This window comes from Crinia signifera, chromosome 8 (genome assembly GCF_055691185.1).
Source record: "Crinia signifera chromosome 8, ASM5569118v1, whole genome shotgun sequence".
NCBI classification, from domain to species: domain Eukaryota; kingdom Metazoa; phylum Chordata; class Amphibia; order Anura; family Myobatrachidae; genus Crinia; species Crinia signifera.
This window is the reverse complement of record NC_139224.1, coordinates 123,526,114-123,551,596: the sequence shown is the minus strand read 5'-3', so window position 1 is coordinate 123,551,596 and position 25,483 is coordinate 123,526,114. Positions and strand designations below refer to the sequence as shown.

The 25,483-nt window shown below is 45.9% G+C and overlaps 1 protein-coding gene across 10 annotated transcripts in view; it reads right to left on the bottom strand.

Annotated features, from left to right (window-relative positions):
* The window catches only part of HFM1 (helicase for meiosis 1), a 166,941-nt gene that overhangs the window by 61,387 nt on the left and 80,071 nt on the right, over nt 1-25,483 (bottom strand). For all 10 annotated transcript variants that reach the window (XM_083157114.1, XM_083157123.1, XM_083157124.1 and 7 more), the window contains 9 exons: nt 23,733-23,824; nt 23,529-23,635; nt 21,623-21,670; nt 19,704-19,801; nt 19,505-19,636; nt 18,942-19,027; nt 17,809-17,892; nt 17,372-17,529; nt 16,044-16,144 (listed from right to left, as the gene is read on the bottom strand). In XM_083157114.1, the coding sequence (XP_083013240.1) occupies nt 16,044-16,144; nt 17,372-17,529; nt 17,809-17,892; nt 18,942-19,027; nt 19,505-19,636; nt 19,704-19,801; nt 21,623-21,670; nt 23,529-23,635; nt 23,733-23,824 (906 nt within the window). The remainder of the gene's footprint in view (nt 1-16,043; nt 16,145-17,371; nt 17,530-17,808; nt 17,893-18,941; nt 19,028-19,504; nt 19,637-19,703; nt 19,802-21,622; nt 21,671-23,528; nt 23,636-23,732; nt 23,825-25,483) is intronic.

Here is a 25,483-nt window from a genome sequence, read left to right as displayed (position 1 = left end):
AATTAATGTGCATATTAGGGGTTCAATCCCATTCAGGGTGGTACATCAGTATGTAGTCTTAGGTTGACTAGTTCTTGGATGAATGTGAGCGGTATGGTTATCAGCGTCCACAATCAACACTGCAGCCCAGCCTTGTATCATCAAATATGTGCGGAGTGCGGAGACTCCAACCACCTGCCCCATATCTTGTCAAATTTAGGAAGGGTGCCCCGAGACATGTATACATATTTTTCGTGCTGTACTGTGGTGTTAACCAGAGCTCTCCACTCCATCACCGTGGGTCCCAAGCTAGCCATCCAATGCCTAGCTATGACAACTTTAGCTAGGGAACACAAATTGGTCACGTATTGTCCCTCCGTGTTATTTAGTGATGTATTTGCTTTACTACCCAAAATGCACATCTTGGGGGTCAGGGTCTGCCCAGATATCCCAGTGGACATAATGACCGACCTAACCGTCACCCAGAAAGAGTTAACCAGGGGACATTCCCAGAGGAGGTGCCATAGGTTCCCCTGTGTGAAACCACACTTTGGGCAGGCCGAAGAGGCCCGTCCACCGAATTTAGCCAAAGTACATGGTGTTAGATATGTTCTGTGTATAATAAATAGCTGGACTTGTTGAAATCTTGCGGAGACCGTGGCATATCGTGGTGATGCCAGTGTCTCCTCCCACTCCTCCTCCTCAAAGGCACCCACATCGATCTCCCACTTGGCCTTTAAGGCGGGAAGCGAGTCCTTATGTTAAAAGGATAACAGAAATGAATAGGCCAGAGAGATGGTTTTGACCTGTCCGAGATTAGCCAGGAATATTTTTGCCGGGGAGGCTAGTAGCACAGGGGGGCCGTTGTTAAACTGGGTGTTTAGGGCGTGGCGCAGCTGCAGGTACCTAAAGAAGTGCACCCGGGACAACCCATACTCCTCCCTTAGCTGCTGGAAGGACTTTAACACGGTTGCCTCATATATTTGTCCAATCGTCACCACTCCCCCAGACGACCACAGACTCCTACCCGACAAGCAGAGAAGTTCAGGTAATTTGGTAGAATGCCAGAGGGGAGCTCCAGGGTCTATAGCCGTGTATCCCATCAAGGATTGGGCCTCCTGCCATATCTTGATGGCCTGAACCACCAGAGGAGGGGCACCCCGGGGTATCCTCCCACCCAGTAGTAGCTGCGTGGGTGTGATGTCAGGACATATTTGGTGCAGAAATGTGGTCGGGAGCGAACTCTGGTCAGTGTCCTGCGTCCAATGCCTAAGATGCGAGAACTGGCCAGCGTAGTAGTATAGTCTGAATTGTGGCAGAGCTAGACCCCCATCTGTCCGTGGCCTAGTAAGGGTGCTGATACTAATTCTGGGGCGCTTATTAGCCCATATCAGTGAAGACAGTAAGCTGTTTAGGTGCCTGAAAAAGGAAGCAGGCACGTACACCGGGGACTGATTTAAGACATATGTTATCTTAGGCTGTAGGATCATTTTTACCAAATTGACCCTACCAATGACATTTAGGGGCAACTTGGTCCACACCGACAGTTTGTCCTTGATGACGGACAGCAGTGGATGTAGGTTTCTAGGAATAAAGTCCTGACTAGTATTGGTGATAATAATCCCCAGATATTTGAAGTGGGAGACCCAGCTAAGTGGGAGAGGAGTGCCCAGGGCCAACGGTGGTGAGCCTCGCAGGGGCATCATGAAGGATTTGGATCAGTTCACAGTGAGGCAAGAGAAACTGCCAAATTCCTCCATCAGCTGCAGGGCAATCGGTACAGACAGTCTATAGTCTTTTAAAAAGAGAAGTAAGTCATCGGCATAAAGTGCCACTGTGTCCGTCCTCTGACCCAGTTGGAGCCCAACAATGTCCCGGTGTGTCCTAAGAATGCAAGCAAGCGGTTCAATAGCTATAGCGAAAAGACCAGGAGAAAGGGGGCATCCCTGTCTAGTGCCCCTTCCTAGCGCAAAGGGAGGTGAGACATGGCTATTGACAGAGACCCTGGCCATCGGGCGGAGGTATAACAGCTGGACCCAGTTTAAGTATTGTGGACCGAAGCCCATACGTTTCATTACCTGCCATAGATAAGGCCATTCAACTGAGTCGAAGGCCTTATTTGCGTCGAATGAAACAATGGCAGAGTACGTTTCCTCAGCATGGGTGGCCTGAATATGTGTGAACAGCCGTCTTAAGTTTATACTGGTGGACATACCCGGCATGAAGCCGGTTTGATCCGGATGAATAATGGACAATATCACACTATTTAGCCGAATAGCCAGGACCTTCGCCAAGATCTTAACGTCAGTGGTAATCAGGGAGATAGGTCTGTATGAATCGGGGTGTTCGGGGTCTTTCCCGGGCTTGGGTATAACTATTATAACGGCCTCGGACATAGGCCCTTATTCTGATCGGTGCGGACTTTTCCGCATTCTTTCGGATGGCGTTTTTTAGCCGTCTGCGCATGCGTGGAGAACGCGACGCGCATGTGCCACGCATGGTCTCCGTACATGTTCTCACTAATCCCGTACAGAACTGTGCACCGCATACATTCGGGCAATAGGGGTGTGTTATGGGCGTCATGCGGAATGACACAGGGGCGTAGTTTCAAAGTGGGCTAAACTGGGCGGAAACATGGGCGGACACGGGGGAGTACACATATATTGGTAGGCGTGCATTCGGCCAGCACGCCGAATGCACGCGAACAAAAAGGGAAGAAATGTGCGGTGTCCAAAAGGTTACTTTTGCTTTGCGGACACCACTCGGTCATGCGCTAGGCAATCGGAACGCCTAATCAGGACGGACGCACCTCAACCAATGTCACCTGAACCTAATACAATCACATACTTTACCCATTACTTGTTAATTACACGCTTCTCACTGCTACAATTGGAAGCATTGCAGCTTAAAGGGAACATTACATGCTGCACTTGTCACACACTTTAACATTGCAAATAATGCACACAACTTAATAATATTAATACTAATACACATGCCACTTCTGCATGTCTAAATTAATACAGACATTTGTGGGGCCAAAATAACATTTATTAAACAAACTTAGGCAAAAAATGAAAATACATAACAAAACAAATGGTACCATACCAGGACCAAATAAAATAATAAAGAATAAATAGCCACAGCAGAATCATTGGGAACACATCAGGTGGCTTCACAACAAAAGTACAGCACCAACACTTCAAGTACAGCACACTGAAACAGGGCAACAGAGGAACCAAACATGACATTTGAACCGCGGGCAAAAGTGGTGACCCTGGGCACGGATTTGGACACAGGATGCTGACACACACAGCTCAATGGAAGATTTGGGAAGACATAACGGAGGAGATTAATGGGGACACAAGTTCATTTGCGAGCACGTTTGCCCCTGGCAGGCTCCTTGCCACGTGCAGCAGCTCTTCGGCCGCGTCCACGGCCAGAGTCCGATGGTGGCTCATGTGGAGCACGTGCTGGGGAGGGGGTGGATCTTCTTCCCCCTCTGGCAGCAGGGAGTGATGAGGATGGTAATGCACCCGAAGCGGGTGACATTAGGGCCCTATTGCTGTTAACTAGCTCCACCATAAGTTCATTATGGCGGAGGAGGAGGTCGTTTTGCCGCAGGGCTTGATCAGCCAGCACCTGCAGGCTACCAGCAATAGCTTGTTGGCTGCCAGCCATAGCTTGCTGGCTGGCACTCATAGCCTGCAGGCTCTCAGCAATACTCTGCTGGCTGGTGGTCAAACCCTGCAGCACCTCCTCGGCCCTACGCACCCGCTCGAATGCCGACTCTCCCTGCTGCACAATACTATCCAGCACACGGCCCCACATGGACAATTCAGCCGCAGACAATCCCGGCGGCTGCTGCACGGGCCTGCTACTGGGGCCAGGTGGCACAGACTCCACAACCTCCTCAAGAGAATCTTGACCAAGCGGTGGCGATGCTGTTGAACAAGAAAATTGAAATTACCACACATTCCATGCAAAATGTTAAACATCTACTTATGGCCTGGCAAATAATTACCTTCTAGAGTAGAAGCCATCACTTCCGCTGGGGACTCGCTGTCTATAGTGCTCACCCCCCGGACCTCCTCCACTGCTATACAGCACTGGGCCATCTCTTCCAGGGGGGTGAGCTCCAGCTTGGATGGCATGGGGCCAGCCCCAGAGGTCTGGCTGTGTTGCCACCGGTCGGTCAATTTCTTCTTGAGGTTGCCTTTGAAGTCGTGCCACCTGCAATCAAAGTGTACATATTAATACATGTAACTCCTCATGTTTGCTGTAGCACCCATTACAATCTGAAACATAATACAACATGTGCCTACTGACACCAAACTTACATTATATTCTTTTTTCAAACCAATCCTTAGAAGATACAAAAACAGTCACCCTCCAATAACTATCAATTCAATGTCATGGCCTACATGTCTGTGCGTCCAAGCAACGTGAACACCCATTGGCCAACTCCATCTAATATTGAATGTAAACATTACTGGACTTGTCCTACTCAAATTTTAGACACATGTACTTGCCTCTTCTTAACGTGCTCTGCCTGACGAACTTGTGGAGCCACTGCATTAATCTCCGCCGTTATCTCCTCCCAGATCTTCCATCTCCTTGTGTGTGTCAACTTCACCGCTGGACACTCAATTAAATCACGTGCCCGGGTCACCAGGATGTCAAGCTCCCGCGGTTCATATGCCATGTTTCGTGTTGTGGGTTCCCGTGTTGCCCCACTGCGGCCACGGGCACGGGCACGGGCACTGCCACGGCCACCGGTTGCTGTACCTGAAGTGCTGGGCTGGCTACTCTGTTGGGAAGCCACCTGCTGTGTTCCCAATGATTCTGCCGAGGATGGCTCAGCTGCTGATTGGCCTGCTGTTGATGGGCCAGCTCGGTCCTCTGGGTTGAGGGGTACATAGGTGGTGTTGGCCTCCATGCGGGCCAACAGATTCTGCACCACCTGCTCTTCCTCTGAGTCTGAGCCTGGCATGTTAGCAACAAGTGTTTGCCTTTCTAGGACCACTTTAAATACTATTTCTGTAATTGGCGTTAATCAGCTGCAAGCTGCGTTCCCTACGGCCGCGTCCCGTACGCCAGCGTCAACCGTGCGGCGCATACGGGCCGCCCCTTGGTGTGGAAAAATATTCCCAAAAAACCTGGCAAACTCAGTAAGTCTGATTTATTTGCTAAATGCAGATTCCAACACCAATGACCAAATACAACTGAGGTCAGACATGACATGTATATTTGAATGTACTTCTGTACTGTGCACTTGTTTGCTATGTAGTACAACTGACACTACCCATTCCATATGTCAATCCAGTCCACCACTTAGCCACAAGTAATCAGTGCTAGCATCTAAATCACATGTGAAAGCACTCCAAATTCAGGCTGTATGCTAGCTACTTTTCATTCCACCTCTGTATTAGGGGCCAGTAGAAGGTAAGTGTACACATGGCAGCATGGGCAAATTTTTGGAAAAGGTCTGCCACTATTTGCTATGTTTCTGTTGCATAGCTTTCATTATAAAATACCTGTTTACTACCTTGTTGAGTTAGGTGTTAGTGTCTAGTGATGCAGACTATTTCACCTGGTGCTTATACCCATGTTTGATGAATGTTATAGATTATATATAATGTGTTTACATCTTAGTTTAGACTGTGTGTTTAGGATGGGGGTGCGATGCAATGGGTTAGCCGGATGTTCGGGCGCATACACGCTGTTAGTGTAAAAATGAACAATAAAGTTAATACCAAATATCACTCGAAACAACCAATGACAGCACATGATAGTTTGATTAGTGCCACTCCTAAAATGGCTTCCTACCAGCGTGCAGAACCCTTCTCCACTGCGGAGCTACTGGCGCTGGTGGGAGTTATGGAGCGCAGACTGGGGCAGGCAGGCCCCTTCATTACCAATCGCGACAAGCGCCGGGCATATGTTGCGGCCCGGCGCCGCATATTCGCCCGCACTCATGTGCGGAGGACCATCGCCCAACTGGAGAGGCGATGGTCCGACCTGCGGAGGCGGGAGCCGGAGCGTCTGCAGGCTCTGAGGCGGCGTCTGCAACGCTGTAAGTATTTTGTGCAAATACATATAATTGACAGAGGCCAGGATTTGGTCTGCTTCACAATTTTTAAAATGGAGATGAACAAACAGGCAGCCAATCAGCTCCTACCTGGCCTTTTACAACTACAGTCTGTGACATGACAGGAAGGATGTGATTGGCTGCGTGTTTAACACTCTACATTGTATCACTTTTGAAGGCTAGTGCATCTAGCCCATTGAGTGTTTGCATTTTAACATTATTTAATATTAATATTACATGAGGTCAATTGGGAGTTTATGACATAGAAAAGCCATATACTATATGTGTGATATATAACACATATATATTGTGGTTATGAGATGTTCTTGTTAGACTTATTTCTATGTGAAATGACACTCACACATTTTGTATGTTTAACCCACAGCACGGGAGAGAGCAAGACAGGCCCGTCAGGAGGCCCAGGAGGTGGCCAGTGCGGACGCCACAGAGGAGGTGGCCAGTGCGGAGGCCACAGAGGAGGTGGCCAATGAGGAGATGGCCATTGAGGAGCCCAGACAAGCGGGGGCCATTGAGGAGGAGTCACAGGACCAGAGCTATGTGACAGAGGAGGATACAGAGGAGGCACAGGAGGTCGGGCAGGAGGTGGAAGTGGAGGAGGAGGAGGTGCCCCTACCATGGCCGCCGAGAGGCAGGGGGGGCGGGTACATTTTACCTGGGCCCGGGCCTATCAGGGGGCCCGGGTCCGAGGACACACACAAACACACTTTTTTTTTTTTTTTTTTTAAGTGTGTGCACTGCGCGGTTCTGTGTAGCGGGACTCGGGAGCGCGGGTGGTGGCAAATTAATGGAGGAGAAGGCGAGCGGGTGCTTACTGTTTCTGTCAGTGAGAGTGTGCAGACACTGACAGTGCGGAGCTTCCGTGCAGAGAGAGTGCAGAGAGAGTCATCTCGCAGGTCGTCTGACTGTATCTGCAGACTGCAGCAGCTAGGACCGGATGCTGCAGCCTACACGTGAGAGACCAGGGAGGGGAAGGTGCGGTGAAGCCGGAGGAGCTGAAAGCTTGAGCTCACTGAACTGTGTGTGCACTGACCCAGAAAATTAAGACAGACCAAGTAAATTCTAAAACACGCTGCAGTGCTTCCTGTAAGTACATTGATTTGCCTGCCCTGCTGCCTGGCTTAATATGTAACTTATATAGATTCTGTCTATCTTTGATTGATCTGTATATATGTATGTGTATATATATGTATATATGTATGTATGTATGTATGTATGTATGTATGTATGTATGTGTGTGTGTATATATATATATATATATATATATATATATATACACATACATACATACATACACTATATATATATATATATATATATATATATATTATATATACACATATACTATATATATATATATATATATATATATATATATATATATATACACATATACTATGTATGAACTACCAATGACACAGAGTATCTGGCTGTATCATACCCTCCAACTGTACCGAATTTGCCGGTACAGTACCGTTTTTTAACGGTCTGTACCGGCAAATCCAGTTTGTACCGAATGTACCGATTTTTCAATCAGTACAGCGGGTACGCCACAAAAACATCCCTCCATCTCCTCCAGAATCTCCCGGGCCCCGCTCTGGCTTGTGCTGCCTGGTCCGCCGGCTCTCCCGTTCCCATGAGTGCATTGCGGGCCGGCCCGTGCGTCATGACGTCATGCGCCGGTACCGCGCACTCAGGGGAAAGGCCGTCTCTGCCTCACTGTCTGGACGCCGCCAGTCTCTGTGGCGGAGAGGGGTGCACGCATGAGGGGGTGGATCCATTCCACAGATCCCGATTTCGCAGCGGAGCGTCCATAGCCTCAGCCTGTGCCACACATCACAGCGCAGAGCAAGTAGGTGGCTCTGCTCGCAGGCTGCACTTCTAAAAGCCCTCCAGTCTTCTTGTCTATCCAGCATATGACGCAACTATTTGTCAGGCCTGCAGCTCATGTCACATGTGGTTTGCTGGCATATTAAATAAGTATACTTATTTATTAACTAATTATATAAAAAAATATTTAATATACTTAGTTAATAAATAATTATACTTATTTAATATGCTAGCAGCCCACCAAACCCCTATGTGACATGAGCTGCATCAGGTGCTGGGCCGGGGGGCAGGATGTCTGGGGGCATGACCACGCCTACTTTACACATGGCCTCGCCCCTTCCTAAAATTGTACCGATTTCTGCCCTCCAAATGTTGGAGGGTATGCTGTATGTAAGTATAAATAACACCTTGTTTTGCACTAAAGGTGCATACACACTGAGCGGCTTTCCCCCTGCCTGGTGCCGACGGAGGGGGGAGGATTGCGTTGCATAGCGGATAGCTATGCAAAGCCATCCTGAAAGCCGCTCATCTGCTGGTATAACCAGCAGATGAACGGCTTTCCCGGCGATGATGTGAGAGCGCGCAGCAGCGCTCATCGCTGGGGCATACACACTGGGCGGCTTTGAGCTGAAAGCCGCTCAAACCTGCTGTTTTGAGCGACTTTCAGCTCAAAGTCGCCCAGTGTGTATGGGCCTTTTATGTAAATTGTCCTGATGACGGGCTAAGCCCCAAACGACGTTGACATGTACAGTAAAATGTGATTTTGCACCAAGACCCGGAGTGACACCTGATTTTATTGGTTATATATCTATAAATATCTTGGAGAAGAACGGCGTCAATCCAGGATTCAGTTTTTCAAAATTTTTAACAAGTTGTTAAAAGCAAACAACCATACAATAAGCTGACGTTTCAGTGCCTCTAGGCATATGTGATCCGAATGGTGCTGACTATAAACTACAGGACCGTAAACAAACTGGTCGTCTTGTATTTTTCTGCATTGAGGCTATGACTGGTGTCTATATTTGTATCTCTTTATATATACAGTATGGGGGTAATCAGGTAAAAGCCGCTCCACTATAGTGAAATCCCACCCTGCGAATTAATGTGCATGATGTGTGAATAGATGTGTACTGCTGCTAATCTACTCACAGCTGAGCAAAAATGTCTACAGTAAATCCATTTGTGAGACACTCACTATGGAATGATTTTTTTCACTGGTCACCACCGATTGCAAGCTCTGAGTAGCCAGGGATTTACTAGGTGTCTACGATACAACTAGCTTGATCGTGGCTGGAGCTGACATCAAAAACCCTTCCCTAAAGGTGCGTACACACGTACAGATTTTCTATCTGATCTATCTGGTGGGAACAAAAACCTGGAAATGTATGGGAGCATATGACAATCAAAAATGTCCACCCAAATGCAAGATAACAGAAAAAAAATGCTTTGATAAATTTGTTATATCAGAATGATTTAAACAATTTGTCTGACTGATCACTGTCTGTTTTCAAGCATTTGGGAACAATGTTTTGATTGTCATTTGCTCCCATACATTTCCAGGTTTTTGTTCCCATCAGATAGATCAGACAGAAAAATCTGTACATGTGTACGCATCTTTACAGGCTTGGGCACTCCTGTGCTATCTCTGACATCCCCAATGTTTTTTTGTGGGGGCACGGCTAGCACTTTCCTTCCCAATTAATGATCGGCTACCAGCCCTAGATGCTGGCTTTCTATTAAATCACCTTGTTAACAGATTGCTAATAGAAAACGTACTGTAGCAGGACTTAATCGCTGGTTTGAATCGCGCATACACATTGAAGCCCATAGGCATGCTCAGTACATCAGTAATCGTCCGCTGCACGAATTTGCAGCCATGCGATTAAGTCTGAATTGGGCCCTATGTGAGTGTGTTTGTGTGTACAGATGTTTCCCTCGTTGTTTTTTGCAGCTTATCATAGCGGTATTGTATGTGAAATGGGGGCCCTGGGAAGTTGTTGTACCGGGGCCCAGAATTTCTCTTGGCAGCCCTGGCCCCTACCCCTGGAGGATGTTCCACCACCTCCCAATGTGGAGGAGGACGACCTGGTCGAGCTGCCTGCCAGGGGTAAGTAGACATAATGCTTCATTAGTGAGTAAGGTACAGGTTGTTATGTTGCACAGCTGATTCAATTTGCCTATAATATAGTAAAGAGTAGTCCCAAAAAATGGAAAACAACAGACACACTTTGGTCTTATAGGCCCATGCTGCTAACGTGCAATCTGGATGCTCATGTAGGTGATGAGTGTTAATTTATGGATGCTCTTTGTATAGAAGCAACAAAAACACTTCAATGGAATATGGCCAGGCCTGATTTATACTGGAGTCCCATGTGGGCAGTTTGCATGGCCCCCCTCTAGCCAGTGTGCCCGTGTTGTTGTCATGTATTTTTGTAAGGTATTATGTATGATGGATTGAGCTTCGAAATTGATAGTTGGATGGAAGCGGATTAGTTCTGCCCTTTCACCTATGTGTCAAATGTGACAAGGAATCATGAAGTAATGGGCAGAGGAAGTAGCCGAGCATTTTCCTGTGGTATCTATTCTATCTATTCTATCTATTCTATGTATTCTATCTATCTATCTATCTAGCTATCATGCAGTTTAGCTATTAAGCAGTAACATGCAGGTATATATGTATGGGTCAATGTGGCATGTTGTAGTGGGTGTATGTTTTGAGTTGAGTGAGGAGTCTTTGGCCAGGACAAGTGTGAGTGATCCTCAAGTGTGGTTGTGTTTTTGATATATAGATTGTGAAATGTATATGTCACACAAGTGTGTGGGTGTGGTGGCAGCATCATGATCATATATTTGATGACATAACATACAAGAGTGGATAAGGTTTTTTTGGTATGTATGATTTTGCATGGTGTAGGTCATGGGTCTTCAACCTTTGGCCCTCCAGATGTTGTGAAACTACATGTTCCAACATGCATTGCCACATTTGTTCCTATAAGAGCATGCCAAAAAACCTCAGGGCATGCTGGGACATGTAGTTCCACAACATCTGGAGGGCCACAGGTTGAAGACCTGTGGTGTAGGTACTTAGGATTGACTGTACAAGGTGTACGTGAGTAGCATAATTAATGTTGTACCCCCTTTCTCATGCACACAGATTACCAGGAGCCACCCCAGGGAGTGAGAGGGGCTCTCATGAGGTTGAGAGAGGACCTGAGGCGGATGACGGCCCATGTGGAGGACCTCTGTGTCCTGCTGCTGGACCAGTGATAGGGGTCCTTTTTTTTTTTTTTTTTTTTTAAGTTAATAATTTGAAATTTTGAATAAAAGTTTGCACTTGTTTAAGAAGTTGTCTGTGTGTTATTTTAGTCTTTAACATTAAAAGTATAAAAAGCTTTTAACACACAAACATGTGGATGTTTAGATATGTACACAGCAAAAGGGTAGATAACATTTTTATCCCCATAGGGAATGTTAGGGTTAATGTATAGTGCTTGTAAGTGTTTAAGGATCAATTAGCTAAATAACAGATGACCAGGAGCAACAATCTGTTTTAAAGTGGTTTGCTAATTGCATAAGTGTGTCATGTGATCTATGTGGGAACTCTGATAACAGTAGGCTTGTTGTATGCGGAAGTACACCGCATCTGTGCGTAGTGGCCGGTTCGCGTCCGTTCTGACGCGGGAAGGCCGTGCATACGCGGTCAGACCGTGCAGAATCGGAGTGTTTCCCCCGCACACGCATGGTTTATATGTCGTCCGTACACACGCCCTGTTCTTACAGAGTGAGTCCGTCCGAATGCGGAGGACACGTGGGCGTTTCTACGGACGATGGCCGCACAGCGATGCGTGTGGGCCGCACCGAAAGAATTCGGGAATATCCGCACCGATCAGAATAAGGGCCATAGAGTCCGGTAGAACATTAAGGTCAAGAAGGTCATTAAATAGATTCAATAGCTTAGGGGCGAACGAGTCCAAGTGCGTCCTGTATAGCTCAACTGGGACCCTTAATTTTTTTTTTTTTTTTTTTCTTACAGAAATCTCACTGTAAGAATAAATATTGGATTGTTCTTATAACATCACTGTTTTGTGCAAAATGCAAAATATATTTTTATTTACACTTTTAACTTACTACTTCAAACTACTTTGTTACCTTAAAAAATAACATGAAAAAAATCAACATATACTGTAAATTCAATTTTTTTTAATGCTTTTGGGGGACCTTAAGGGGGTGACACACAGGGTGCAGTGACTGTAGAGGGGGGCAGCAACACATAGTGTGCAGAGGACTGTAGGTAACGCAGGGTGCAGGAGATAGACATGGAATAAGACAAAAAAAAATCACGGTTATCTGTGTGTCACACAACCCCAAAGACCCTGCATGTCACGCCCACTACAGTCTCCTGCACCCTGTGTGTCACCCCCTACAGTCCCCTGTACCCTGTGTGCCCCCCCTCCTACAGTACCCTGCTCCCTGTGTGTCACCCCCTACAGTCCCCTGCACCCTGTGTGTCACCAGCTATACAGTCCCACCTGTGTGTGACCACCTAAACAGTCCCCTGCACCCTATGTACCACCCCCTACAGTCCCCTGCACCATGTGAATCACCACCTATACAATCCCCTGCATCCTGTGTGTCACCCCTATAGTCCCCTGCACCCTGTGTGTCACCACATATACAGTCCCCTGCACCCTGTATGTCACAACCTATAGAGCCCCCTGCGTGTCACCACCTATATAGTCCCCTGCACCCTGTTTGTAACCCCCCAGCAGTCCCCTGCACCTTGTGTGTCACCACCTATACAGTCCCCTGCACCCTGTGTGTCCCTACAGTCACTACACCCTGCGTGTCACACCCCCCACAGACCCTGTGTCACCACCTATACAGTCCCCTGCACCTTACTTATCACACCCACCACAGTCCCCTGCACCCTGCATGTCACACCCCACAGACCCTGCGTGTCACCACCTACAGTCCCCTGCACCCTGTGTGTCACCCCCCTACAGTCCCCTGCACCCTGTGTGCCCCCTCCTACAGTACCCCGCTCCCTGTGTGTCACCCCATGCAGTACCCTGCACCCTGTATGTCACAACCCCTACAGTCCCCTGCAACCTGTGTGTCACCAGCTATAAAGTTTCACCTGTGTGTGACCACCTAAACAGTCCCCTGCACCCTATGTGCCACCCCCTACAGTCCCTTGCACCATGTGTATCACCACCTATACAATCCCCTGCATCCTGTGTGTCACCCTTTTAGTCCCCTGCACCCTGTGTGTCACCACATATACAGTCCCCTGCACCCTGTATGTCACAACCTATAGAGCCCCCTGCACCCTGCGTGTAACCACCTTTATAGTCCCCTGCAACCTGTTTGTAACCCCCCCAGCAATCCCCTGCACCTTGTGTGTCACCACCTATACAGTCCCCTGCACCCTGTGTGTCACACCCCCCACAGACCCTGTGTGTCACCACCTATACAGTCCCCTGCACCTTACGTATCACACCCACCACAGTCCCCTGCACCCTGCATGTCACACCCCCACAGACCCTGTGTGTCACCACCTATACAGTCCCCTGCACCCTGTGTGTCACACCTATAAAGTCCCCTGCACCTTACGTATCACACCCCCCACAGTCCCCTGCACCCTGCGTGTCACACCCCCCACAGACCCTATGTGTCACCACCTATACAGTCCCATGCACCTTACGTATCACACCCCCCACAGTCCCCTGCACCCTGTATGTCACACCCCCACAGACCCTGCGTGTCACCCCCTACACACCCCTGCACCCTGTGCCCCCCCCATAGACCCTGCGTATCACCCCCTACAGTCCCTTGCACCCTGTGTTTCATCCCTTACACCCTATGTATCTCCCCCTACAGTCACTACACACTGCGTGTAACACCCCCACAGACCCTGCGTGTCACCACCTATACAATCGCCTGCACCCTGTGTGTCACCACCTATACAGTCCCCTGCACCCTGTTATAAAAAGTAGGCAGGTATGCTTCACCCTGTGTGTCACCCCCCCTACAGTCTTTCATCATGTGTTACACCCACTACAGTCCACTGCACAATGTAGCCCCCTGCATGAGACTGCTTCCCACTCCCTCTCCTCATGCCCAACTGCCATTGCAAAACAAGTTGAAATGCCTATCTTTATAATGGAGCATATTTCACTAAATTCACTAAATATATCTGAAAAACCTTAACCCCAAAAGGCACTACACTGGGACAAGCTCTATCTAATAAAACAAACCCCAAGTCTTAATTCTTCCTCTACCCTGAGCTATGCCTTCCCAAAAATCCCCTCATAGACTATGGGCAGTATTCAATGCCTTTTTTCAGCATGTGCAGCAAATTCTGTTTAGGATTCGCTGCACATTTGTCGTGTTCCGGAGGGCTGGAGCATTCGCTGCCAGCCCTCCTTGTCATCCTTTTCAACGCCACAGGAGCTTGCTGCCCCATATGGCGATTTTTAACCCTCCCTGCCTGTGCCAGAATGTGTGGGGGGGAGGAGGGCTCCAGGGGACACAGGCAGCACAAGCTGCCGCCCTCCCCCCGGGAGAGCTGGCAGGGGCGCTGTGGAGGGAGCCGCTGCATTGGTCCCGCTTGTGCATATGTAATGAGTGAGACCAGTGTGAAGTGAATATCTAGTGAGCGGCTCCCCGCCCCCTGATGGCGAATGTATAAAAAAAATAAAAACTTAAATATATATTCATGTGCTGCGAGCACATGAATGAAAATAGCATGACCCATTCACAGAATAAAATTACTGATTCTTTTACACCAAAAAAAAAAACTTTATTTTAAAAGATCACATTCCAGTTCACCTTAAAAAGTTGTTGAATGCAAAATGGTGAATCATGGCAAAAATCATGATGAAACAGTTCTCCATCCTAGCATTGAATACACTCTCTGTGAATCCCAGTGAAAACCCCATTGAAATACAGCAGCGAATTGCAGCGAGCATGAAACGGAGAACTGGCCGGCATTCACTGTTCACTTTCGGTGAACAGATCTGATTTCCAGTAAAAAGATTCACTGCAAGGAGTGAAAACAGCCTGATTCGCCGTAAAAAAAACGGTGAATCGAGAGCATTGAATACTGCCCTATATGGGAAAACGGTGTCAAAAAGCCATACAGGAAGTGGCAGAAAAAAACTGACAGTTGAAATTTTAGGTTACTCCCAATTCCTAATTTTTTACTATTTTACCCTGAAATTTGGCATGCAACACCGGGTGACAATTCTACGCGTTCATCACTTTTGAGGTGTAGCCCTTCAAACACCTTGCCCCATCTCAGCGGTTCCCTATGGAAGAATTCTGTTTGTTCGATTCAGCCTTAATATAAGGGCACGACCATGCCCTTATAATATATATATATATATATATATTATAGAAGTGCAGGCATCCTCTCACTTAGTCCCCCTGTGTGCGGTGCAGTGGCGGGTCCCCTTGTGTGTGGGGTAGCAGCAAGTTCCCAAGTGTGCAGGGCAGCGGCGGGTCTCCCTGTGTGCGGCGCAGTGGCGAGTCCCCCTGTGTGTGTCTCAGGCAGTGGCAGGTCTCTGTGGTGGTGCCGGGTCTCTTGTTCCGAGCCTCCGACCACCACTGAAGGTGGAACACAGGACAGTGGCCGGGACAAGTGTACCCACAGCACACCCCTAATGGCGGCCCTGGAGGTATGCATCAGGCAAACCGTCAATTTCAGTAAGGGTGTGCAGACTTTTTATACTGTATAAAAAAGATGACATTGTAATAACTGCAAATAAGAGGTGTAGAAATAGAGATATTTGGGAGTATGAATATGTTCAGTGAGAAATTTCGTCTTAATCCTGCAAATGTCCCTGAATATATGGTAGCTGGCAATTATGATTATTGGCACAAAAATATTAAATTGGAAGTAAAAAGATTATTGGCTAGTAAGGTCAATTAGCAATGCAAAGGGACAATCACTAATGTCTTAGTTTTGAATGGTTGATTTCCATCGCACCCTTAGGACACATTTACCCAGATACAGCATATGGATACTTAATACAATTGATATATTGCAAACCACAAATATACAAACTAAAGGGTGCGTATGCACATATGTAGACAAACATACTTTGCATGTTGCTTAATGTCTTACCATACTCAGAACTTATCAGATTTACACTTAGCTCCTCTGATGAAGCTCTTTTGATTTCAATTTTTCTTGCCCAAGTTCCTGATTTTAACAGAACAGAATCCCTAAAAAAGGAAACATCAAATTAGCGGTAGCATTACAAGCACAATATTCACCAAAATAAATCTACATATATTCAGAGAAAAGATGTACTTAGAAGCCCAGTATTCAATACATGTCTTAGTTAACCCACTCACTCAGCAATGTTTTAGTGCAGTGGTTCCCAAACTGTGCGCCGCAGCTCCCTGTGAGCGGGGCAGTATGTATGGAGCTAGCTGGCCCCAGGTGGGTATACCTGGAGTCAGCCGGCAGCTCAGGTGCAGCAGATACAAAGCAGGGAGGCGCTGTGATTAAGAGGCGCCCTCCTCGCTCTGCATCCCTGCTGCTGCCACTTTGCCTGTCACGCTGTAAGACAGGCAGCAACACCAGTAGCTTGAAGCTGTTGCTGCGGCCCGCTGTTCCGCAATCACAGCACTGAGGCCACACTTCAAAAAGGTGGTAGCACTTAGCTGTGCTTTAGCAGCAGCTCGGCACAGCCTGTTATGGCCACATTTGCAAGGCTCTGCCCTTTACCTCCCAGTCACAGTGCCGCAGTCCAGCTGATAGCCTGAATGACAGCAGCAGCAACCAATCAGCTGCTACCAAATCCAGACCCTCATTTTTTGATGACTGATGGTAGTGCTAAATTAGCAGCATCTGGCACTTTGCCTTCTGTGACAAATCCAGCCCTGGCCCTGGTACCGGCAGCTTATACAGTTTTTTACTTTTGTTACAGTATGTGCTTTACTACTGTGGGCGTTACTACTACTATTACTACTACCGTGGACATTATGTGCAGCATTAATACTGTGGGCGTTACTACTACGGGAAAATTTCAGGGCTTATTTTAAGTGATCTCACTAGAAAATGCCCCTTCATCGCTACAGGTCTAGGGGCCATAGCGATAGCAATGTGCAGCCCCGCACGTCGCTATAGCCTGCCGATTATCGGTCAGGGCCAGTGTCCTCACCGGAGAACACTGATCCTGACAGATCACTCAGCACACAGTGCTGACACATTGCTGTGTGCTGAGTGATCATGCTGAAAAAGGGACGGTTCGGTAAGTATTTTGGCTTAAGGGTGCCTTGAAAAAATCATGGAGACCCAAAAAGTGCCTTTGACTGAAAAAAAGGTTTTGGAACCACTGTTTTAGTGTATTGCCAATCCTTTCCACTATCCACTAAGGCATTTAAATGTCTAATACAATGGTGACTCACTCAATATTTGTTCCAAATCTACTGGTCATCACTCACATGATTTTCTGCTTAAAGACAACTTGGTTGTCAGAGTCTCCGATAATGAGTGTTACATGATGAAAATCCGGTGCGGTTCTCCTCTTCTGTAGCTGCTCAAAGTTCTTTAACAATATGGTGACAACTATTTCAGCTACTGTAGGACTATATCTTGCTGTCTAAGAAAGGAAATAAATGTATATTAATCAGGTATCATTGTAAAGATCTTAGGGGCAGATTTATTAAGCTTGGAGAAAAGATAAACTGGAGATAAAGCAGAGAAAAGGTAAAAGGAGATAAAGCACAGCCAATCAGCTGTGTTTGAAAAAGACAGTTGGGAGCTGATTGGCTGGTGCTTTATCTCCTTTTACCTTTTCTCCAGTTTATCTCCAGTTTATCTCTTCTCCAAGCTTAATAAATCTGCCTCATAAAGAGATAATATGAATAATTACATGTACCTGCTCAAAGCCAAGTTCATACTTTGGAAGATATAACACAGATTCTTTTATTTGATTTCCAAATGGAGGGTGTCTGTTGACAATCTGCAAATGCATATAACATTAAGAAGAGGAAAAAGATATAAAGTTATACAGTACACACAAAACATATAGTGATCTATATGAAAAATAATGGTATAAATTATGCATGTAAATTGTGCATCTTTATGATGACGTGTCCATGTTGTTTCCAAATTAAGTCACCTGATCTCCAAAGAGAGAAAAATAGTTGCCTGGTGGCCACAAGGGAAGCAGGGGGGTGCCTACACCACAACAGAGACAATAAGCCTCTTGGTGAATGTAGAGCACTGCACTAGGTCTGTTGCTCCTTGTTTGGTGCTTTATTTGGTTAGAAAATGGTGGGCTGGAAAGCTTGTTTTGTTACTGTATATGGTTTGGAAAGGGTGGGTGGAAGGCTTGCAATGTTACTGTACAGTATATGGTTCGGAAAGGGTGGGGTGGAAGGTTTGTGATGTTACTGTATATGGTTTGGAAAGGGTGGGGTGGAATGCTTGTTATGTTACTGTATATGCAGGGGTGGATCCATGAGAAAATGACAGGGGGGTCACCAAGATAGGGTAGGGGATGGGAAGGGGATGATAAGGGGAAGGTGTTAGTGTTGCCAATGTACATGCTCAGAGAGCAACAAGAGAGAGGAGGAGAGCAGATAGAGGGCGGGAATGGGATTAAAAACAGGCCCTGGAATTTAAGTACACAGGCCCTGGAATTTAAAGTACAGAGGCCCGCCTTGACGTCAAAAGTGAAGGATGTACACTCCGGGAAAAAATGTGTGTGGCCACTAATAAGGAGGAGTGTCCTTGAGTGTAGTGTACCACGCCATATACCACTTCTACACATTATGCAACAAAATACTAAACCCCATTATACGTGCCCGTTACACATGATGCCAAACGGAATGAGCCAAAATTAACATAATGCCACAAGGATTGGGCCAAAATTCACATAATGCTGGATGAAAACACTTGCCAGAGCATTAAGGATTTCCAACCGTGACCATTGATGGTCCCCCATAGTCTATATTTGAATGAATCATGGGTGATAAATTATACTTTCAAATTAGAAAATTGACATACCAGTTCTAGTTCCCTGGCGTTCACATCTTCTATCTTCTTAAATGATGTAAGACCAGCATTTACCATTGCATTAGCTAATGTGACACCTGTGGTTAATTAGAAGTTTTCATTGGTTAAAAAATGTGTACACAAAGTTCTTTTAGTACTGTACATTCACTTTCCAAATAGATGATATATGTAGTTATTGAAGGGGAAGATGTATTACCGTGGCAAAGCAGGAATAAGCACTGATGTATTTCCATCTTAGCTGCTGGAGAGGGGGAGTGGAAATGCCACCAGAGCCCACAGAACATTAGCCTAGTACTAATGAGATATGTCTTTTACCCGGTCAACTCCACCGGGCATGTGCTAGATCTCACAAGCCTTGTGAGATCTTCTGTGCAGTGCAGAGCCCAACAGCAGCAGACATGAATGGGGCAAGGACACCTGCAGCTGTCAATAGCTGAAGGTGTTGGAAGAGTCAGTGCCACTGATTGTTCCTACATTGTCCCGCACTGCTATGTTAAAGATTGTTAAAGATGTTTTTCCGTTACAGAATTTTTTTTTAATACTACAGTACATACCAATTTTATCCAATTGCTTGGACACATACGATGAATTTTCCCACAATTTGCATCTGAAGCACTTGGCCAAAATGGATGCATTGAGAAATGCACGGAATCTATTTTCTTGCAATGCCAGGAACTCAGCTAGACCTAAAATGACACTGATTAGTTAATAACCATTGATTTAAATACTACTTGATAAAAAAATAAAACATACATTTGGTCACACGTGTGCCATGTCTGAAAATCTTTGCCATATCTTGTGTCAGAGAAAAATCTTGAACTGGTATACATCCAAACTGGGCCTGTATGAGACTGCAGGGAAACAAAGGACAAAAACCATAATGTCTCTCAAATCTGTGTACATAACATTTTTCCATCTTCCTGTAAATATAATCTAGAAGATGTCTTACTTTGCTAGAATATTATGCCCAACTGACAGTGGCGGATTCAGGGGGAGGGGCACCTGGGCACGTGCCCCCCCCTGTCATTTATTTTGTAGCTAAGGACCAGGGCTTTCCAACGAGCCCAGCCCCCTGTCTCTAGCCCCCGGGAACCAAAGATATCGCCTGGCAAAGCTGTAACGTTTTTTGCCCATAGGATAATATGGGACCCGGCAATTCCGACCCCCACCTAGTTCCGTCGGCTGCCAGTTCCCCCCCTGGCATCACAGAAGCTTGTGGCTGATCTCATTCAATTCCAAATCGCTGGGCCTTCAATATGATACCAGGCTGGTCCATATCGGTCAATCGGTTCCATTGCATGTAAACATTTATTTTTGAAATGTAATTTCATGGCTGTTCATGTTCTTTGATGGCAGATTACTCTGGAACCAAACGTTTCAGTTTCACTGGACCAAAATCATTCAAAGCCCACTCAAATCAATATGATACTTGTCTCATGTAAATGGGTCAGTTGGTTCCTAAGATATAGCCGGTTAAATGAGATAACTGGTTAAAGAGGGGGAGGGGTGGTTTTCTCTCGCCCTCACACCTGAAAATGCAGGGACTAGGCTGGTGTAAAGGGGGCCAACCTGGGAATGCATTTTCTGATGTGAAAGGGGTATTATTTCAAATAGCAGTGCTCTGAATACAGCCAGGCTCTGCCACTATAAGTGGCTATCACTTCTGCCTGGCGGCGGCTGTCCCCCATTTACCGCGAGTATGTATTCTCCCTTGGCAATGAGCATGTAATCCCACATGGCAACGAGCATGGAACCTCTGGCAATGAGCATGGAACCCTTGGCAATGAGCATGTAGATAAGCAGCACTTATGTAGCATAATTTTTAATAGGCATTATGGTGTTTGGCATAATACATAATGGACATAATGGCATGTAACTTAACGTGTAATGGACATTATGGTGTAAATGTTTAATGCGCGCCTTTGATGGACAATGTCCCTGTTTATGAAGCGTATTGGGAATTTTGGCTTAATCTGTGTGGCATTATGTGAATTCTGGCTCAATGCGTGTGGCATTATGTGAATTTTGGCTCAATCCGTGTGGCATTATGTGAATTTTGGCTCAATACGTGTGGCATTTTTTGAATTTGGCTCAATCTGTGTGGCATTATGTGAATTTTGACACAATCCATGTGGCATTATGTGAATTTTGGCTCAATCCATTTGGCATTATGTGAATTTTGGCTTAATCCATGTGGTATTATGTGAATTTTGGCTCAATCCGTGTGGCATTATGTGAATTTTGGCTCATTCCATTTGGCATCATGTGTAGGGGCAAGTATAGTGGGGTCTAGTATTTTGTTGCATAATGCGTAGAAGTTGTATATAGTGTTGTACACTACACTCAAGGTCATGCCCCTTGTTGAGTGGCCACACCCCTTTTTCCAGAGCGCGCCTTCGGCGCGCACAACTGCATCCTTCACTTTTGTCGTCATGGTGAGCCTGCGTACTTTAAATGCCAGGGCTTATTTTTAATCCCATTCCCACCCTCTCTCTGCCGCTCTCTTAGCATGTACACTGGCATTACTAACACCGCCCCTCCCCCACCTAAACCCTCTTTTATCATGGTGCCCCCCCTGTCATTTTATCCTGGATCCGCCCCTGCCAACTGACAACCATAAGATTCATTTAATAATGATTAGTATAATGGTAAATCAAATGTGCCTTGCTTACCAGTTCACTTTCATTTCCCTGGACTTGATCTTCCCTTCCATTGGATACCTAGATTTAGAAATAAATGATTGCTGTATATTTTTTATTTTTTCAATATAATTTTATATTATGGTATCTTGAAAATCAATGTAATGTTAGTACAGGTCGAGTATCCCGTATCCGAATATCCGTTATCCGAATTATTCCGAAATACGGACATTCCAGAAAGTGAAAATTTTTTTTTTTTTTTTTTGCTAAAAACTCACTGGGGACATTTGTAACAGCATCACTGGGGACATGATATGTAACTGGCACTATATATGTGCAAGACAATGATTGCTTGGCATTCAAATTCAGTGCTAAGATAGTACACACATTTTGTTTCACGTTTTGAAACCTTGTTTTTTGAACAATTAAAATATATTTGTGTGTATTTTATGTGGTAATAAAATATATTTGTGTGTATATTATGTGTTTATACAGCATAAATGCAAGATACTTCAAAATACATCATTGAAATATTAAAATATTCCGAAATACGGAATAATCCGTTATCCAAAATTCTCCTGGTCCCGAGCATTTTGGATAAGGGATACTCAACCTGTATTATAATGAAAATGGCAAAACTACAACTCCTCTGGCTAGATTGTGCGGGGGTGGGGGCAAGGCATCCCCAACTTGCTACCTTGCTACCCTCCAGGGTAGCCCCATGGCTCCGAAGCCAGCTGCAGCGCTGCCTTCTTTTGGGTCACAGCCACTGCGACACCCCCCCCCAAATGGTCTGGATATGCCTGCGTTGTCTGGACAAAACAACAAAAACGATTTGTTGCTGCCCTTGCAACGCAGAGTCATTGCACTCATTGTGCCTTACACCAGTGACATTATTTACAAAGAAGAGTGATCAGATAAATTGCAATTAATTGCAAAGTCATTCTTTGCCATGACAATGAATTTAAAGTGTGATTCAGACCTGCCTGTGCGGTCCGAATTTTCTCCCCTGGGTGTTGGTGGGGGTTTCCGCATGTGCATAGGTGCCGATTCTGTGGTTGCTTGAGGGCCGAAGCACCCACGAAAATTGATGAGCACCTACCCGCTCAGCAGCGGCCCACACGCCCGTGTCCCACTGCACTCCCCTTCCCTCATTGTTGGCAAAGGTACTGTGTGGGCATTTATTTATTTGGCACTGTTGCCATAATTTGAATATTGGAGACAACTGTGCTGCGTAATCTAAATCAGTATTATTTTGTGGCCACGCCCATTTCCCATGAAGCCACTTCCCTATATTTTTGGCTTGAGCACCCACCAGCAAAAACATAAATCGGCACCTATGCGCATGTGCACACACCTGGAGCAAATTCCTTTGGCGAGTTTCACATTCCCTGCAGCGTTCGCTCACTGATGGGTGGGCAGAGGTGGACACACGCGACTGCACATCGTTTTGTGGACATGTCAGAAACCGAAAAACCTGAATCCTGATGCTCAGAATTCCAACAGATAGCAGTAAGTATTTTAACCATACCTCTAATTGTCCCAACCAGGAGCCTGATGCTTAATTTCTCCTAGTGACTAACCCTAAATTTAACCCTAAAGGTGCCCATACATAGTACAATATTTCTGTGCGTTTTGAACTAGATCGCATTGCATCGCATGCGATTTGTGTGCGATGCAATCCGAAGCTAGTTCGAAAACCATGGGCTGCACAGACTGTATGTGCTGTGTGATGGGATGCCCGTGGGAGCAGGCATCGCATAGCACGGCACCCTCGCACCATGTATGGGCACCTTAATACTGACCTTGGGCAACCATCAGCATTGTGAGCGTTGGGGTGTCCGGATCCTGACTACTATTAGTTATACAACACGTTTTCAAATACTATGCAGCAATCCTTGAAATAAATACAAAATTATACTTCAATGTACAGTCTTACCGAATGGTTACTCGGTTTTTATCCTTATTCAACGTATTCAGTAATTTCTTTTCACTAGCTCTGAGTTGTACATCAGAGAATTCCTTACACGTAGAAATCATTGTGACCTGTAAATAACATTCTGGTAAGAACTGAAACTTCTGCCACCCACCACTGCTTGTACAAGCAGAAATCTTCATAAAGAACGTATTCAAATCACTTTACCAATTCAGCCAGAGCCTCTGTTCCATGAATACTGTAGAATAGTTTGGCCGTATCAAATGCAATATAGTACGAGGCCATCAGCTTACCACTTTCTAAGACAGTAATAAAAACAAAGTATGAACAACTTGAAAATAACATGCTGAAAAGCATAAGTCTACCATTGGAAATGTACTATAAACCCTTTGAAGCCCCGTGAATTTGTCAATATAGATGTGAAAATTACCGAGCAAACATTTTTATTCATCATAATGACCTGTAATGTTTACCTTATTTAGGAAATATGATCTGTTTTTACAAAATTTTTTATTTGAGCGATGTTGGCATTTTTTAGCAGATATTTTGCACATCTCTCACAGAGACGTTGGCACTCAAAGGGTAAAGTATTAACACATACATCACATAACAAAACATACACATTTTATGACCGATGTTTGCTAGCATAGTAGTAGTAGTTTGTTTATTTATTAGGCGCCACAAAGTGTCCGCAGCGCCGTACATAGCAAACAAAAAACAAATTACAATGTAATGTACAGGGTGTGTTGATAAAATACAGCATAAATAGGGGTATAGCTGGTAGAACTAAAATCAGCATCAGTTCTGAAGTAGGTGTCGAAATTGTCGAGGAGACTGAAGATGAAGTAGAGGAAGGGAAGAACAGGGCAGGAGCGCTGGTGAGGTAAAGAGGTAGGGTGAGTACTTGAGGAAGGAGGGCCCTACTCATAAGAGTTGACAGACTAAAAGTAGGTGGGTGGATGAACGAAAAACAATAGGATAAGTAGGAACGGATGGGAACAGACGGAGGGGTAGGGTAGGCAGGATAGGAGGAGCGAAAGAGGTTAGGAGGAGGAGGGATAGGCTAGTCGGAAGAAGTGGGTTTTGAGGGAGTGCTTGAAGGAGGTAAGGGAATCAGAAAGCCTGATGGGTGGCGGGAGGTTGTTCCGGTGCAGGGGGGGCAGCGCGAGAGAAGTCTTGGACACGGGAGTGGGAGGAGGTGATTAGGTGAGAGATCAGGCTGAGGTCGGCGGCAGAGCGAAGAGGACGGGAGGGAGTGTGGATAGAGATCAGTGAAGAGAGGTAAGGAGCAGTGGAGGAGGAGAGAGCCTTGTAGGTGGTGGTGAGGAGTTTAAAGAGAACTCGGAAAGGAATGGGGAGCCAGTGAAGAGATAGACAGAGGGGGAGGCAGAGGTAGAGCGGCGGGAGAGGAAGATGAGCCTAGCAGCGGCATTAAGAATGGATTGGAGAGGGGCGAGGCGGGCGAGAGGTAGCCCGGAGAGAAGGATGTTGCAGTAGTCAAGGCGAGAGATGACTAGAGAGTGAATGAGAATTTTGGTCGCGTCAGTGGAGAGGAATGGTCTGATGCGCGAGATGTTGCGGAGGTGAAAGCGGCAAGACCATTTGGCAGGGGACGTTGTACATTATTGCAACCCTTTTAAAAAAAGTACTGTAATAAAGCAGATAGCGCAGAATATAATCCCTTGCAATTTACACTGTACAAGTTTTATGAGACATAGCATACTGTAATATTGAAAAGCAGAATACGATGATTTTCAATACTTTACTTTGTTCTCAGCTTGCATTTATGGCTGCATTAAATAGCACAATTTGCCACAAAATGTCCCATCATGTTGTAGAAAGTAATGAACTGTCTATTGCACCAATAAGCAAATCATAGTGTTATAAGTGTAAGGCAGCTACATATAAATTGTACTCCATGTATGTTGGACAGATTTCAGAAGCATCCCCTGTACGGG